At 38.2% G+C, this 18869-nt stretch overlaps 1 protein-coding gene across 1 annotated transcript in view; it reads right to left on the bottom strand.

Annotated features, from left to right (window-relative positions):
- CR1 (complement C3b/C4b receptor 1 (Knops blood group)) overlaps positions 1-18869 on the bottom strand; it is a gene marked incomplete at its 5' end in the record, with an annotated part of 77014 nt that overhangs the window by 51274 nt on the left and 6871 nt on the right. The window contains 9 exons of the mRNA XM_081026193.1: positions 70-468; positions 2348-2529; positions 5388-5487; positions 6072-6251; positions 8235-8453; positions 10744-10829; positions 14120-14222; positions 14316-14495; positions 17694-18092. Of these exons, the coding sequence (XP_080882319.1) occupies positions 70-468; positions 2348-2529; positions 5388-5487; positions 6072-6251; positions 8235-8453; positions 10744-10829; positions 14120-14222; positions 14316-14495; positions 17694-18092 (1848 nt within the window). The remainder of the gene's footprint in view (positions 1-69; positions 469-2347; positions 2530-5387; positions 5488-6071; positions 6252-8234; positions 8454-10743; positions 10830-14119; positions 14223-14315; positions 14496-17693; positions 18093-18869) is intronic.

Genomic DNA, 18869 nt, shown 5'->3' with positions numbered 1-18869 from the left:
CACTAATCTTCTGATCCTCCTACAATTCATATTATCTACAGTCCTCTCAAAGACCTCAGTTAAACTCACCCCTGGAACAGCTGGGCAACTCTGGCTCCCATTTGTTCTGGGCCTGGCATCGCACACTGGACAGTCCTTTCATGACAAAGCCAGGCTGACACCTAAACCTCACAATTTCATTTAAGGAAAACAAGCTTCTGTTCTCAGACTCCCTTACTCCATTTTCAACAACTGGAGGCGTGCATTTATTGGGTATTATGCACTGAGGGGGAGGACTACTCCAGATGCCAATTTGATCGCCTTTGCTGGTACAATACATGGATGCCTCGCCTATGAGGTCAAATAGCTTTTGTCCTCTCTTTCCACGTTTGCAGTGATAGGTCACCACCATTCCATATTGAAAATATTCTCTGTTGGTGCTGATGAAATCTCCATTGACGATGGCTGGTGGTGGCCTACAATGAATACCTAGGAAAAGAATCAGCAAGTTAAAGAAAATCTCAATTTCTGAAAATTATACTTAATTATAAATTTTGGTAACCAGTTTTTTAAAAATCCAAATTACAAATGTGAATATACACAATACTTCTGCTCCAGTCTATTTTTTCATAATGTACAGACATTTTCTACACAACTGTAGATTAGGTAACCACAATATTATGGCTTCTCCTCTTCTCAATTAACACTATTTCAATAAATATGTCCATATGTTATGACAGTCCACATGCTTCTCATTTTAAGTGCGATCCTCTATGTTACTTCACTACTGTTAATTCAGATCTCTCTATCTAGAAGGCATTTGGCTTTCTTCTATTGGTTAGTGATATGACATAGCATACAGTATAGCCTCTTTATTAAATATAAATAAAGACAAAAAGCTCTGGCACTAATAAAAATGTAATAAAATACAAATACACAATATTACACCTGACAAACACAATAGTCAGATTCACAAGTAATAATAATTGAATGTGTTCTACTTTATGCTAATAATTTGGACAATGTGGACATTAGGGTTATAGATATATTTTGCCAATATTGACTCAGGAAAGGGTTGAATATAGAAGTGGAAAAAATGTATCACAAACACTATTTCCAAAAAATGGAAAGCACAGATAATTGTATAGACAAATTTAATCTTATATCCAAGTAGCAGATAAATCCTAGGTGCTTTAAAGCATCTGGAACATAAAAAAGAATATTTTTATCATTTTTGGCAGGCATTAAAGGAGGCACGCATTTATGTATTTATTTATTATTACTTTTAAGAAAATGTTTAAAAAGATGTATATTTCTTGTAGAAAATTCATAAAATATAAGTAAAAATTATCTTTAACTCCCTTATCTCGAAAGAACCACTGTTAACTGTTTAATGTGCAATCTTTAATACACACACACACACACAAACACACACACACCATATTTTTTCTAAAATATCTTTATTGGCTTAATAATACTCAGTATAGGAATGTACTATCTGATTCCATCTAAAAGAGCTGTCTCTTTTCGCTAACGTATTCTGGCATATTTAATTTCTTTCCCTTTTTCTTCCAGAACACACCTTCTTCCTTCCAGTCCATATGCTTCCCATTTTGAGATCTTATATGTTATTTCACTACTATTAATTCAGTTCTGAACTATTTATGAAACATTGGAATATGCTCAACATTTAGCTTATTCTGACTTTTCCACTATCACAAATAGTAATGTGGGTAAATATAGCAATATCCTTGCAAAAAACATGGTGATTAAAAAAATAAATCATAAAATGTTTAATTCCTGAATTGAAGGCATGTATACAGTTAAGGTTTTGATACCTATTGTATACGAGCCTTTTAGAACGTTTGTTCCCACTTATTTTACCAGCAGTTGGGTTTGAGAGTATTGATTTCTTCACATTATCACCAAACCAGGGGTATGTCCTCTTTATATTCTTTGTTAATTTGCAACTGCTTATTCCTCTATGTGACCTAAGGTGTAGGAAGCTCATATTCCAACAAATCATTGGAAGATGACATGTCAGTGTTCTGACAAAGAATAAAAAGGAAAGGAGAGCAACACCTTTTCAATATACCATCTGATGTGAAGAGCTGGTAGAGGGGAAGCAGGGCTACTTTCACTAACTCTGCATTTCTTTACTTCACTGAAGAGAATGATCTTCAAACTGAAAAGTGTCCAACTAACAAAAGAGGAAGTTGGGGGCTGTTTCAAACAAGTTCAAGACTATTGTTTAAAATAAATTATGCTCCAAGATAAGGAAAAGCCAGGAGGAATTAGAAGCTTGGAACATTGTGAGCAATTTTCAGGATATGATTGTTTTCTTCAAATATTGGAGGGATATCATTGCCAAAAGGGATGAGATTGATTCTTTGTAATTCGGGGAGGGGGGGCGCAATGCAAGAATTAACTGGTGGGATAAATGGGGAAAGAAATTTCAACCGACGTTCACAAAGTGGTGGCTCCGTCTCCCAAACGGCAAAAGTGCCTGAGATGATACATTTAGCAGATGAATGACCAACGAGTTGATACCTAAAGGCAAAAAGTGAAAATTAATTATGCTATTTACCATCAACTTCCCCAGAGCATGCATACATGGCAAGACAGAGTACAAAATCTGGAGACGTCTAAGGACTAGCCTAAACTCCACCTACTTTATCCAGGTTTTTTTGAATTTTTCTTTTCCTATCCTCTCATTTCAAAGGGCTATTCCCTCAGTAATTCCTCATGGCACTCTCTGCTTCTTAATTTTTGGCTTCACTGTGTACTGTACTGTGTTCCAACATAAAACAATCCTTTTGAAGACCTGTTTGATGATTTCCTTCTTGAATTCTGTTACTTTTTTCCTTCCTTGTAGTTTAGGCATGTTTCTTGTAACTACCACAAAATTTGATGCTTTTGATCCTATTGTCAATGACCTCTTTCATAATGTCCAATGATGAGGATGTAGTAATGAATAAGAGATCTGTCCCCAAAATGAGGGGCTTATTTCTGGCAGAAGAGACAGATACATGCCTTCCTATTCCTTTTTCCTCCCTCTCATTTGTTATATGAACCAGATAGGTGAACCTCTCTTAGGTGTTCTAATAATTTGAAAGTTAAATATCCAATTTCTTTTCCATTACAGATTTCATTTCATGTGTGTATATTGTGCATATACACAACACATACATCTAAACCTGTTTTCTCAATTTTAGCATCAAATTTAAATATGTATTTAAATATTGAGTATTCTCAATTTTAGTATCAAAATATATAGTATAGTCTACCCTATGTTATGTAAGTCTAGCTTATCTTTTCTTGCTTTTTCCCATTTTCCAGTTTTATGGATATATTTTATGACTTTAAAGGTTGTTATTAAATTATGATTTTATTATTATAATTAATTTCAATTATGCCGTTTCACTTTTGAACAATTAGTTCTTGTATTTAGTTTCACAACTTTGGTGAAAATATTTGACCATGCTTTCCTTTAAAAATTGTTTTTTGTTTTGTTTTTATTAGTTATTACATCACTGATAATTCTTTTCTACTTTATCATTTTCATTTTTAAAGAAATTATTTATGGATTGCCCGGATTAATTATTTTTCTCTTCCCAGAATGAGTATTTAATTGGTGTAATTTGGGGGTCCTACTTTTCCTTTCTTGTATATTTGGAGCCTTTAGATGTGAATATTCCCTTGGCTCAACATTATCTTTTGCAATTTAGAGATATGAAGGATCATTGTGATGTCCATACACATCACTTTCTTTTGCACGTAGTATAGTTTAATAATTTTCCTTTCTGCATTCTTCAAGTCGGTTTTTTGTTTGTTTGTTTGTTTTTCCCCCCCTTGTAGACCTGAAATACAGAAGTTTCCTTGGTGATAGCTAGGTATGGGCATATTGTTTTTCCTTCTTGAATTTTTGTTACATGCACTTTGAATCCTAGTACAGTGTTACACGTACCTTCTGTTTTCTCCTTTTCTTTATCCTTTTAGTTGTTGTTGTTGTTTGTTTTACAATTGTGCTTTTCATTCATGTGCAAACATTCCTAACTAGTTATACAGAAGCGGTATGCAACTGAATCTTGTTTAAAAATATATAGAGGATATTTTTGTAACATTTTCTCTATATCTTGAAAGTAACTCTGTTTTGTAAGAGGAAATTCTTTCTGATTGTTCAGATTGGTCTCTTTTGCATTATGTCCTGTAACTTATCATAAGCTGAATGATTTTCTGTTTTATACCATAGACAGGTTCACCCTTATTGAGTAATGCAAAAGGAAGAGCATATAGTCAGAGAATTTATAGTCTGTATTAAAAAATGCTCAGGAAAGAGAAGTATCTAGATTCACTCTAATTTTACTACGTCAGGTTATAGGTACTCTGGTCTGTTAGGCCAAGGGCAGCAAATATACTGGAGATCACAATGGCTTTTCAGTGCTTATCATGGCAGCACGAGTTTAGCCCAGATTCTCTAACAGCCTCAGCTGCTCATACTGAGATGTGGGCAAGACTCCACTGTGTGCTGAGCCAGCGTAAGGACCAAGGGCAGGACCACTGTCCAGTAAACACGTTATGCCTGACATTTTCACAGTGGGCTCTGATAAGGGTTGAGTAGGGTTGCTCAAAAAGGTATGTTGAAGTCCTGATCCCCAAGCCCTATGAGTGTGACCTTATTTGGAAATAGGGTTTTTACAGATGTAATCAAGTCAAGCTGAGGTCATTTGTGTGGCTTCTAATTCAATATGATCAGCCTCCTTATAAAAAGAGAGAACTATGGACATAAACACACACAGAGAGGAGAAATGCCATGTGAAGACATAGACACAGAAGACAGAGGCTGAAATGAGAGTGATGTTGCCACACGCCATGGAAGGCCTGAGGCTACCAGAGGCTGGAAGAGGCAAGGAGGGATCCTCCCTCAGAGGCTTTGGAGGGAGCATGTGGTACTGACACCTTACTTTTGGACTTCCGGCATTTAGAACTGTAAGAGAACAAATTTCTGTCGTTCTAAGCCAGCCCATTTGTTGTACTTTGTTACGGCAGCCCTAGCAAACTAATAGTGCTATTACCTTTAAGATGTGTTTTCTCACACAGTTGCTCCATGGCCTTACCTGTCTTCCAGCAATGTCTGCTCTGAATTAGGGTTTGACTGTGCCTTCCCTTCATTTTCTTCCTTTCTACCTTACTTTTCCTGTATGCACTGCCCTGATTTCCAGCAAGATTACAGCGTTCCCCCTGAATCTTATCACACCTTTGTTCATTTCGATCAAGAGTTGAAGTCCTACATGCAGGCTTTTAAAAGAGCAGATGGTAATATCCTAGTTCTCCTTGCTGAGATGTGACTAGAAGGTAGTATTGCTACCATGTAAATCTTGAACCAAGAGATGCTGCCGCCAACTCACCCTATGTTACAAGAATAATTAATCCTGGATCCCAACTGGGAGTCTGTGTCAACGTGCACCACGCCATTCACAGGATCTGGAGGAGTTTTACAGACTTTACCTGTGGGAAAGAACAGAGGTTTGAAGCCAAGTAGCGTATTCGGGCTGTTCTTAGTACACAAGGTCCCAACCTGAGTGTAGCTCACTGGAGTATGTGCAATTCAGATGGGGCCACAGGTTTGCGCCACCTGAGTACCCTCACCCAATTGCCCCACGATCAGCTACCTACCACGCACCACTTTCAAAAAGACCTCCCATCTAGATCTGTCTTATCTCCACCTCATATCTCTCATCAAAATATAAAGGTTACATGCGGCCTTGTATCCTCCCAGTATAAAATTCTTCTTCCCACCTGGCTATTCAAACAGTTTATGTCTCCTCACAATTTTTTTCCTGGTCTGGAGTCATTCATTACTTATTTCCCCTAGGGAATGGATTTTTCCTGCAAATATTTCTTGAAACATTCTCATGAAATAAATATTTCAACCAATAATTAGGGATGACCTACAAAACCAACTTTTATATCTGCCTATATGAACACTTGGTAAGCAAAATTTTCTTGTCTCTAAAACTTGAAAAAAATTAAACAATATCCAAAGGATAATTTGACAGACATGGGAAAGCTCCAATACAGGGTTTACTCACGTTTACAGACATTTTTGACACTTGACCACATCAAGTTTTCTAAGCACTTGATAGAGAACGGCTTCCCGTGGTATTCAGGGTGGCATTCATACTTTAAAGATGTCCCAATGGGAAACTTAGTTTCATTGGTTTGGTTTTTCAACTTAGCGAATTGAAAATTATCTGGGGTATGACAGTAACCTAGAAACCAAGATGTCAAGAACATTAGATTTAACAAAGAGATACCCACCTCCCTTCTTCTTTCTCTCTCTCTTACTGGATTTAATGTCAGAACAAAATAAATTTTTAGCTCTGAAAAGATAATTTCCTTGTAACCTTGGGAAGGAAAGTTTCATTAGCACATGCCCATTGGAAAATACATTGTATGGAAAGGTATTCTGCCATCTTGTCATTTTTCTCATATAATTTACAGTAAAAGACAGCTCCCATTCAGTTTTTCACACTTTTAGGGAGCCAGAAAGAGTGCCCCTGTCCAAGTGCCACAATTCCTGTCTGACGTTTTTGTACTTCAGTGCATCAAAACCCCCATGGAGGGCTCACAAACATGAATGAAGAACTCAAGATAACTTTTGGCATGGGGAAGCAGCCACCAATTTTGTAGGTCTGATTCCTAAGCCAGCCATTTCAACACAGAAGGAAACATCTCCTTAAAATAAAAACAAACAAAGAAACAAAACTATGGTTACTGTTATAAGAAAATGTTGTTGGAGTGTATGCTGAATCAAATTCTAGCTGTAGCTCCATGCCCTATGGCCTATTAGCTCTAGGCTTTAGGAGTAAAACCTCACTTTGGATTCAAATATCATGAACTTAAAAAAGTACACGTGCTTAGAAAAAAAGAAATCATTTCCACTTGTTTTTGACAATACCTTCTCTATTAACTTCTCTTTCAACTGTCCTCCACCTAGCTTCCAATTATTTATTCAAATAGTAATGGTTACACTAGAGCCAATCCTGCACCCAAAGAATTCTCTGTATGAAGATTTGCAAATCAATTTCTTATCTCTTGCACATAATTAAATAATTTTTCTCAATATAAAAGGTTGGCTTATTTTCAAGGGAAACTTATCCATCTTCTTTTTATTTTAGAGCTTAACTATTAGCTCTACTAGTTTCTAGGTCAAGGAGTCCCCAGTTATGACTAAAATTTGCCATCTAAGGCCAAATAACTCATGAATGGCCTAGCAAGTCTCCAGTCTCTAAAATCTAGCTGATAAAACTAGGGTTACTATCTCAGATAGGGTTCTGATGAAAAAAAAAATCAGAATTTAAGGGAATATTGCCTCTTGCTATTGATTTGGTAAATCTGGACAAGGTCTCTACACTGGTGAACAGGTTCATAGGTGCACCCCAAGTTGAAGCCATGGTGTTGGAGGAGGAGAGTGAGAGCAAAAATGACTTCTGATTGCCTATCACTTGGTCCTTTTCCTTTTAGAATTGTTCTTTTCTCTCAGTTTCCCAGTGGTCAGTATGTTATGTCAGGACTAAGGTCCCTTCTACAATTTACTTTCTCTTTCCCATCTTCACTTCCTGATGGTGGATGTCTTAGGGGAATTGGGTGTGTTAACAAAACTTCTCTAGACCTTGGAAATACACATTCTCTTTATTTTACGTTTTCCCTTGAGTTCATATTCCTTTGCTTTTTTCTCCCCACCAAAGTGGGAAGACTTCAACGGCTAAAATTAGTCTGGGCTAAGGAGAAGGTAAGCCTTAGTTAAATTTAGAACTTAGCTGCCCAAATTAGACAAAGGAATCTTTGTTATTTATCTACAATGCAGTTCAACTTTCTTAGAGAAGGCACAGGATCTCAGCCCAAATAGGTAATTAAAAGTGACTTTGCCTGACTTCGTTCTCTGCTGGCCTGTGCTTCCCTCCAAAACCTGTGATGATGGTATAACTTATGTAAAGTTCATAGGTATTTGCTTTCAATTCTTATGGTTTGAAATCATTTTCCTTCCAATTCTAGTAAGAAATAGAACCACCACCCACCACCTCCCTCTCTTTTTACCAGCCTTCTACCAGCAAAAGTCATCAGAATCTTATCACTGATTTGGCAATTATTGTGTCAAGTGCACAAATAAACATGAAACTAATTGCAACACTTTAGAAGATCTGGTTTAGATATTCTGAAACCATTTGGGATGTGGGGTGGTATGCGCTAACCTGGAAGTCCACAGCGAGGGGCAGGGCCGCTCCAAAGCCCGTTCCCCTGACTGTCACTTGTACAGCGGATGGTGCTCTCCCCAAAGAGGCTGAAGGTCATCCCTTTGTCTGGGTGGGGGTCACATGTGTAAGTTACTTCTTTTCCAAAAGGAAAGACTTCCAGAGGGTTTCCTGTGTGTCTTCCATTAAGGATATCTGGAGGATTTGGGCACAAGATTTCTGGAAAGAAGGCAAGAGCTCTAAGTTTCATTGAGGACAGCCATGGTTGGTGCTACCTGAAAACAGTTATGACAGTACATCTTTTGTGTAGGCCTTTGATGACATGGACTGTATAAAATGAGATCTCAATTTCATTTTTTTATGGAAAAAGTACAGGTAACACCCATATAACACAGCACTTCTATAACACGGTTTTGCTCTAACACGGTTCGAGAGTTGGGGGAAACCCTCGTACAACACGGCATCCTAGAAGATGGTTTCACTCTAACATGGTTTGAGAAATAGAGAAATCCCCAAACAACATGGAACATCATAAGAGCTTTTAAGAGCAAAAGATATCTCATTTGAAATTAGGGAAATCCCTGAACAACACGGAACGTAATAAAAGCTTAGTAGTGATGACAAAGAAAACATTATTTAATACCTATTAATATGGTATACTTTTGGTGAAAATTGCTTTAATGAGATATTTCTCCTAATTATAAAAATATAATAGTACGGTGTGTGTGTTTTTTTAATTTTTGGAACCGAACCCCCTTTTTTTGTACTAGTTCTGTGTTTCATATAACGCGGATTCACATAATGGCATTTTTTAGGAACCTGACAACCGTGTTATATGGGGTACCTGTAGAAAAGATATTTGCTGATCTTGAATCTTCCAGATAGTTAAGTTTTCTGGGTAATAGAAACTTAACACCTATAATTAAGTACCAAAATTTTAAAGAAGAAAAATAACCATTTGGAGGGTAACTCATTCATTTACTCCATAAATATTAAGGGAGCACTTATTCTGTGTCAGCCACTCCTCAGGGACTGAGGATATAATGGTGAAGACCACTGACAAAGTCACTGTTCTCCAAGGAACTTACGTTCTCGGCAAATATTTCTACAATGTATTCCATGTGTACTAATGACCTTAAAGATATGAAATGACCTTAAAGACATGAAACCTTGCTGATACTGGTCATCAGTCTCGATCACAACAGTAGTGCTGACACAATGAATTGAAACATCTATAATCATTGTAAAAACTCTAATGATTCAGGCTGCTTTGTTTTTGAAAATGCATGGATCTCTTTATGATTTATTTTTCTTTTCTACTTTCTGTCAGGCTTCAAATTGTTACTTCTTTCTAGTATCTGCTTGTCTGTTTAAAACACTCTCCTCCTCACTTCTAGTTGGCATTTCTAACTAGACATGGGTTTAGGAAGAGGGTACATCAACTAGTAAGAGTCATAAAAAAATAAGAAAGGTAGTCCAACCAATAATTGAGCTCAAATGTATGCCAGCAGAACAGCCACTGTCATGTTACATAAAGGAACAATGGTTATCTTGGGTAGCCGGCATCTATGTGTAAGTTATGTTCTCATAAGCTTTACTATGAAAAGCACATTATGATGTCTGAGTAGATTTCTAGTAACATAAACATTATAGAGAAACTGGATTGTTTAAAAAATATATTTTTTCCAATCTTTAGGATCAAGAGATGAAGAAAAGTCCAGTCTTCCTTTGGGGAAAATATAAAAGGGTAGACTAGGAGAAATCAGTAGTGATGCTGCATATTGGAGATTCATTTTTTAATCAGCTTATTTTTTCTGAATCTTTACATTTATTTAGGTACATATTTTGATAATTTAAGGAGTCTTAAGCTGTTTACCCTGTGTAATGCTGTTCCCCACTTTCCCCTCATTCCTTTATTGCTCTGATCTATCATTTCTATAACATTTATTTGTTTGTTTTTCCTCACCATCTCCCCACTTGAGTATAAGTAACATGGGGATGGGGAATTGAATTACTTGTTCACTGCTGTAACACCAGTACTTAGAAGATCACCAAGCACACATATGAATTAGTAAAGAATTGATTGAGTGAATGTTTCACATTTATACATTAGCAGATAGAAAAATTATAGAGATTGTACTTTGGTAGGAGGAAAAAAAGAAAAAGAAAGGAGGGAAGGAGGAAAGGAGGGAGGAAGGAAGAAAAGAAGGAAGAAAGACAGCTTTACATTATTGAATCTCTCCTGACTTAGAGGCAAACTGCTACAGGATTTATCACATGGAACAGAATTCAAGATGACACAGACTGAGCAAATGGTTCCCAAAACACATGGTGCACAGCAAAATGCATCACAACAAATTTATCACAAATAAATACTATTAAAATAGCAAGTCTCTCAATAATTTAGATAAGAAAATAAATAAAAGAACCACAACAGGGAGCTCACAGGTCAAAATAGTCAACAGATTAAGGGGAGAGATTAGTCTAAATTGCTATTCCTTCTACTCACGTTCACATGAGGGAACACTGCTATTCCAAAGGCTTTCCATTCCAACCAAGACACAATGACTGGCAGAACTGCCTTTTAATTGGAATCTAAAAAAGAAAATGGTACTGAAGAAGTGAGCTGTTTCAGCAAAAATGCCATTAGTTTGCAATCTCAGGCTCAGCCAAAGATCTCAATATTTTGAGGACTGGAAACTAACAGGTGGCAGAGGTTCAGAGGAATCTGGACACATCACAGCCTCCATTAAGGGAGAACAGTAACTAGTCACATAATATGTTGTCCCAGGCTGAATTGAAGAAGGTAGTCGTAGCTGCCATCTTCTTGATCCCGGACTCAGACTCAGAGAAGTGACTCTAGCTGATCACCCCATGATGAACCTCATAAATCTACTCGTTGTCATTATGGGAAATCCAGTCTTCTAATGCAACATCCTTCTAAGGCCAACACTGAAACAGCAAGTAAAGCAGCTCCCAGTTTGGATTGGAAAAACAGAGAACAACTAGAAAAATAACAAAGATTGTTATGATGGATGTGATGGATTTGAAGAGGGCATGCAAGAGCATGTTAGGCTATTGAAGTGTAAGTTTGAATACTCTAGGGGAAAAGGAAAGGAGATTGGAAATGACTTTTGCATGAAATCATGCAGAATTCTCAATGTCTGTGGGACCCTGATGGCTCCTAAGTTGTATTGGGTACTGGTATTGGGTGCCTGCCAAAATTCTTTGGAACATTTTGAGATTCGGTGTGTTGTTGCCCATGTTTGACACTTCCCATGTAGAGATGTTCACATGGTCAAGGGCACTAGACGTTCACATGGTCAAGGTTCACGTAAACTAGCTGATCATCTGATCTAAAACATTAACATCAGCCATCATCATCCCAGTTCAGAGCCCTTAGCCCATTACTAACCAGAAGATATGTAACTGGATAAAATAATGTTTATTTGTATACTTTCACTCCTATTACAAATTTCACTTTTGATGGTGTAGGGAAGATGTTAAGAAAATTCGCCTTCATTGGCTGATGTTACGTAGCTTTTTTGTCTGTTTGTCTGTTTCCCTCACCTGGGGTGATATTAGTCTCCCCCAAGTGAGGTGGTTGGTCAGATTAAGGTTGGCTTTTTGTTTCCTCACATGAAAGATTGCCTGTGAGATTGTTCCCTTATAAGGTTGGCTTTCTGTCTAACTCTTGGTTGGCTTTTGGTTTCTTCACATGAAAGACTGCCTGTGAGATTGTTCCGTCTTGTGAGGTTGGAGGTTGGATTTCTGTTTAACTCTTAATTGGCTTTTCTTCCCTCACATGAGAGACTGCATGTGAGGTGATGGTTAGCTTTGTCTGTTAGCTTTTTGTTTCTTTGTTTCCCCACATGAGAGACTGCATGTGAGGTGCGGGTCAGCTGATTAGCTTTTTGTTCCTTTGTTCTCCCCTGCAACATGAGAGATTGTATGAGGGGTTCCCTCCCATGAGAGACTGCATGGGAAGAGCTGGTTAGTTTTGGATTACCTGTTTGTTCCCCCACATGAGAGACTGCATGTGGAGTGATAGTTGGTTTAGGGTTAAGAGAATTTCTCTCTCGTCTGATTCCCAGCAGCAGAGATATGGGATGATGTTGCTCTGTGCCTGTTTTGCCCTCTTCAGCAGATGAGATGGAGAAGTAACTAGTAAGTTATATCAGAATGACGTGTCAGGCATGTTTCCAGGCTTTGGAAGGCCTTGGGCTGATGGTCCCAGGCAAGAACAGTAAGTATTGCTTGTCTGAATGAACTGGCCCTTCAGATGGACCGCAATCTTTCAGTTTGTAGCATCAGGAGACACCTCAGTTTTCCAGCTGCAGACCTGGCAAGGTTTTGATTCCTGACCTTTCCACTGTTGTTTTGCCACAGTTTGGTGAACTTTTGGGATCTATGGTAATAGTTGCTATCCTATAAAATTTATTGCTGCTTTTGGATACTCCTTATTGATGTCATAAGCAATATTTTATCACATAACTGCTGAACCCTCCTGGAACTGGCCATTTCCTGAGGGGAGGCCAGAACAAGGAGACTGGCTCTAAGGTACATCTGAAAAAATTTATAAGACAGACCTCAATTGGCAGTGTAATTTCATCTTTTGTCATTGTGATTCTTCAACATTTTAACATTTTGGAAACTTGCATGCAACATGCAGCTTTTAACACCAGGAGATGCCCTGACTTCAAGCCGCGGACCTGAGGAGGTCTGGCTGGGTCCCCACCTCTCCAGTGTGGTTCCCCATGGTTAGCCTTCTTGAGAACTTTTTAGCATTTCAGAAACTTGTATGCAGCTTGCAGCTTGTAGCATCAGGAGACGCCCTAACTTCCAGCAACAACAGCAGCAACGGCAACAACAACAACAGCAACGTTCTTAAAAACTTGTTAACATTTTGGAAACTTGTATGCAGTTTGCACTTGCAGCATCAGGAGATGCCTCCGTTTTCCAGCCATGGACCTGGCAAGGTTTTGATTCCTGACCTTTCCACTGTTGTTTCTCCACAGTTTGGTCAGCTTTTGGCATCTACTGTAATAGTTGCCATCTATAAAATTTATTGCTGCTTTTGGATACTCCTTATTGATGTTATTTGTGTATTTAGCCAAGTGATTTTTGATCAATAGTAAACATATGTTGAGATCTCTTGAACTTACATGTGTGTATACTCCTTTGACATGACATTGTTATCAACACATATAGTTTAGTCTTAACCACCTTTACTTTCTGTCGTTAGCACAGTCCAATAATTGCCTTTGTCTTTTGCTCTTGCATATTGCTAAACAAATTGATTAGATATTGCTAAATAAATCAATTAGTCCCATTCTAGTGTGTGCTCCCTTTTCTTTTCCCCCACTCATCATTACAGATGGTTAAAAAATTTCCTGAGGGATCGCTGCATAAATTATATAAATGTCTAACCACTATGCTGTACACTTGCAACTAATATAAAATAATATTGAATGTCAACTATACCTAAAAAAAATGGAAAGAAGTAAAAAATACATTTAAAAATTTTTCTCAAATAATTCTGAAATTACATTAGTTATTTTTAATAAGCTTATTGTTACATAGCAGACTTTTCCTGGGACTCTCCAAATTACTTATTCTTTTCTGCTTGGAAAATATGATTTTTTTTCACTTATGTGTATTCTTAACAAGTGTTTTTATTTATCTGTGAACCCCCCGTTCAATATATGTCCCAGTTTTTCCTTCATATTGCATGTTATTATTTCCATCTATTTTTTTACTCTTCCTTCCTATATATATTCCCAAAATTTAATCTCCTTGATTTTTTTTTTAGCCAAATCTTCCCTTTTTGAAGTAATTTCTAACTCCAATTTCAGTGTCCAGAAGGCCAGGCAACTCACACTTACCCTTCATTACAAATGAAGGACACTTTTGCCCCGAGCTTGAGATTAAGTGGAAAGAGCACACGGCCATTAGGGAGTTGGTCCAGGAAGTCAACACATGATTTCACTGGAATAAAAGAAAAAGAAACAGAAATAACACTGGCACATGGAGAATAAAGACACAAGTTTAAAATGTCAAACCAGATGAGAGTGTAGGCACCTGCACATCTGGGGGGTGCTGGGCTCCATTCTCCCTGGGGTGTACAGCGCAGAGAGGCAGCCCCTCTGAGATCATAGCTGGGCTCACAGCTGTAATACACTTCCTGTCCAGGGGAAAAGTTCTCCTTGTTGTTGCTGAGGGTGTGCTTGCCATGCAAGATTTCTGGAGGTGGCTGACATACTGGGGAAAGAGAATCAAGTGCTGTTAATTGTGTGAAAATAACTCTTCCTGAGGGGTAAGGGCCAACAAAATCATAACTATAAGTATATATGTTGTAAAAAATCTGGTAGATGAACACCGTCATTTTATTAATGACAAAATGAGAGAGAGAGAGAAAGAGAGAGAGAGAGAGAGAGAGAGAGACAGACAGACTATGAGTTTCCTCTCTACACTCTATATACCCAGGTGCTGCTTAAACACTTATTTTATTCCAATGAGAAGGTGGGCAACCATTGAACGAAATCTTCTAAAAAAAAAAAAAAGCTACAGTCCTCATGAGAGTGTACATTGCACAGAGCATACTGTAACTGAGTCTCTGACTCTCTCTTTAAACAGTTGGTTTGCATTCAGAATCAGAATGTACTTGAGTCTCAACTAAATTATATAAAAATGTAGTTATATTAAAAATAATTTTATTTTGGCTTACAACAGATCAGTTCCCCTGTCTGGACTTCAGCTTTCTCAAGTATAAAATGGGGGATTGGAGGAGAATAAATGACCCGCTTAAGCACTTCATAAATGACCTTAATGGTATAAAACCCATTTTCAGGGCTCATTACCCTCTGCCTCCCTTGATTAAGAACTACACAGTTATGTGATATTTAAGTGCTGTGTTGGTTAAATTTTTGTTGACTCACAGCCAACACCTCTGCATTCTCCTTTGACCATTGATGCTGGAAAGCCTGCAAACTTCAATTGCTTATCTTCCTTGTGAGCTGGATTCTGGTTAAGCTCTGTCAATTGGTGACATATATAGCAAATTAAAAGGCAGGGATGAGACTAGCCTAGCTGGGAAGGAGACTAGTACCTCATGATAACTAGGTAAGGCTCAAGTTCAGGCTCTCCAGGTGGTCTCTGCTGACATCATGGGCAAGGGTAGAGGGCAGGTAGGGAGGTGGTGGCAGGGCTCATTACTTCTTGGTGAGGGATGAAAGTTTCAGCTCTGCACTCAGCCTTCCACCCCAAAGAGGGATTTGAAGAGACTCATTACAGCCTGAAAACGGTAAAATTTTAGGCTCTCCACATAGCCTTTGCTGGTGTGAGTAGAGGCTAAACCACAATATTTTTCTGCAGTGTTTTGACTAAATTAAAGCAGTTATTGTCTAAAAGTTTTCTGTTTTGCTAGATTGCCCCTTTTCTGTCCTTTGGTTGGAGAGCAGGCTTTGGTTGAGGTTTTTTGTGTCTGCACCTATTGGCATTTCCCAGCTATCACCTTCTTCAGCTCTAAGTGTGGGAGACATGAAGCAGAAACAAAACTTTGGGAACTCACTCTGGTCTTATGTTCCTTGGCCAGTGTGCCTTTTCTCTTCAGTTTTCAGACTCTCCTTATGTTTGATATGTATATACTTTCCAGGATTTTTAGTTTTACTTAGGGAAAATTCTATCTAACTGATCTTTCCAAAAGTAGAAGACAATCTACATTAATTTTTGTAATAATTTTTGTAATATATATTATATTGGCGATGATCCATTCAGTATAAGCTAACTTTCTATGTATCTGTTAGAAATTTTTAAAAGGTGTCAAATGTAATGTGTTGTATTTTTGAAATTGCTCAGATTAATCATAAAAGTTAACACAGAAGCAAAAAATTACGGTCCAAAAAATACTAAAGCAGAATAAAAGTAATTGGTAAGGAAGTATAAAATAAATAAATGTATTTTATATTTTACTGTATCTTTTTGTGTTCAAGAGAGGGGAGGAGAAGAGAGAGAGAGATTGACTTGATTGAAGGGGTAGTAGAGAGTGGTGAAGAATAAAAGAACAGTTTTTATACAGGAAAACAGACTGTATTTGTGCTTCTGCTAAGGGAAATGAAAAACAAAAAAAAGCCTTTGAACACTGAGACTGAGAAATGCTGAAGGAGGAGCCCATGAGAAGCAATGCTATTAGGTTGGTGCAAAAGCAATTGTGGTTTTTACGATTATTTTAAATCTTTTAAGCCATAGTTGCTTCTGTACCAACCTAATAATTGCAGGGCATGCTGAGTTGAGGGATGATTACAATTTAGGGGCCAAATGCTATTTTTTTCATCTACAGTCTACGAATATGGAAACACTTTTAAGCATTAAATATTCTAACCTACAAGAAATTATTATTGTCATTAATCATTATCTTTGGAACAGTAAGCCTATATAAAACTAGACAATAGGGAAAGTTTTCATTTAATATTAAACCTGGCATAAGGAAAAATGAATCAAGGGTTAGGAAAAAAAAAGGCAGGGACGAGATAGAAGCCATTGTTCTAAAGGAGGCTCGGGGAGTGGCAGTGTTGATGGCTCTTCCTTAGCAGCAGCAATTTTACTTCTAGCAATGCATGACTTTGGCTCCAGCAACCTCAGCCATATCCTGGGAGCAGTGGTGCCTCCTGCACCATTAGCAGCATTGGAGGACAGACTGCTCATTGACACTTTCAGTAGTGAGGGCACGTGCCCATATCTACTCCAGGAGTAATCGTGGCTTCGTGCTGTCTGGTAACAATGCCTTCCTCCTTTTGATCCTCCTGCCCTTCCAACATCCTTATATCTTATTATCTGTACTCCTTGAGATATCTAGAATGGTTTTTATTTTGTATGGCTCTGGAGTCAGGTAGACTTGGGTTCTAGTCTTTTTCTGTCTGCAAGTTAATATCTGTTTACTCTTGGAAAGTTATCTAACCTCTATAACACTCATTTTCACTGCAAAAGTTATCTAACCTCTATAACACTCATTTTCACTGCAAAAGTTATCTAACCTCTATAACACTCATTTTCACTGTAAAATATGCAAACAATTGTACTAACCTTTGATTTCAGTATTAAGTGCACATATAGCCTGTATATGGTACGTGACCAGAGAAATCATGCATTAGATATTAGCAATCATTGTACTCAAGACTGACAGACAATGAAGAATGGACACAGCGATGCATGCAGATAACTTCTCTTTATAAGAATCCCAAGGAAACTTCACATTCTTTGACCAGATTCAGCTTTGCTTATCAATTTTAACACACACACATACACTTACACATACTTTCTTTATATCACATTCCTTCCCCAAAACATGTACTCGATGACACTGCTCACCACACATTTTTCTACCAGAACAAACACTAATCTTCTGATCATCGTACAATTCATATTATCTATAGTCCTCTTAAAGACCTCAGTTAAACTCACCCCTGGAACAGCTGGGCAACTCTGGCTCCCATTTGTTCTGGGCCTGGCATCGCACACTGGACAGTCCTTTCATGACAAAGCCAGGCTGACACCTAAACCTCACAATTTCATTTAAGGAAAACAAGCTTCTGTTCTCTGACTCCCTTACTCCATTTTCAACAACTGGAGGCGTGCATTTATTGGGTATTATGCACTGAGGGGGAGGACTACTCCAGACGCCGATTTGATTGTCTTTGCTGGTGCAATACATGGATGCCTCCCCTATGAGATCAAATAGCTTTTCTCCTCTCTTTCCATGTTTGCAGCGATAGGTCACCACCATTCCATATTGAAAATATTCTCTGTTGGTGCTGATGAAATCTCCATTGGCGATGACTGTTGGTGGCTCACAAAGAATACCTGGGAAAGGAAAAGCAATTGAAATAATAATGAATTAAAATAACTAGTGAGATAAGATGGTGCAGTAGGTAAATGTTGTGCTTGTGTCTTCTTATGAACACATCAACATTACAATTAAACTACAGAACAACCATCATTTAGAATTGCCTGAAGTAAAGCTGGACAGAAGTCCCATAACTAAGGAAATACAGAAGAAACTACATCAAGACTGGAAGAAGGGGCAGAGACACAGAATAGGCTGGATCCATACCCGCATGTGGTGATTAAAAATTAGGAGGGAAATTTGGCTGTGGAGCTCCTCCCTGAAGGAATTAGGGGTTCCAGCTCCATACCACCCAGCCCAGGGTCCCAGTGACTGGGAGAGACATCCCCCTAACTTCTGGCTGTGAAAACCAGTGGAAATTGTAGCTAGGTGAGACAGAAGATGGCTAGAGTTGCAGGTGTTTCTCTTACAGGGCCCGCACATGGATTGACTCACTCATTCTGAGCTCCAGTGCTGGGGCAGCAGCCCCAGAGGCACCAGTGACATACAGAAAGGAAATGAATTATCTGGCTGCAGGGCAGGACAGACAACTTTCTCCCAGACAGAAGTGCTAGCAGAAGCCATTGTTTCTCTGTTGAGCCCTCCCCACACCAAGTATGTAGACACAGAGCAATGCCATGTCTGAGTCTCCATCAACCTGGCTAACAACATTCACCCTGCCCTTGTGATTTCCTGAGACCCCCATCCCACTCAACTTGCAGGCCCACCCAAACTGACTTCAATTATTTTTTCCC

Source organism: Rhinolophus hipposideros, assembly GCF_964194185.1.
Source record: "Rhinolophus hipposideros genome assembly, chromosome: 19".
In the NCBI taxonomy this organism is placed as follows: Eukaryota; Metazoa; Chordata; class Mammalia; order Chiroptera; family Rhinolophidae; genus Rhinolophus; species Rhinolophus hipposideros.
Note: the sequence above shows the minus strand (reverse complement) of the source record. Positions and strands in the feature narration are given on the sequence as shown.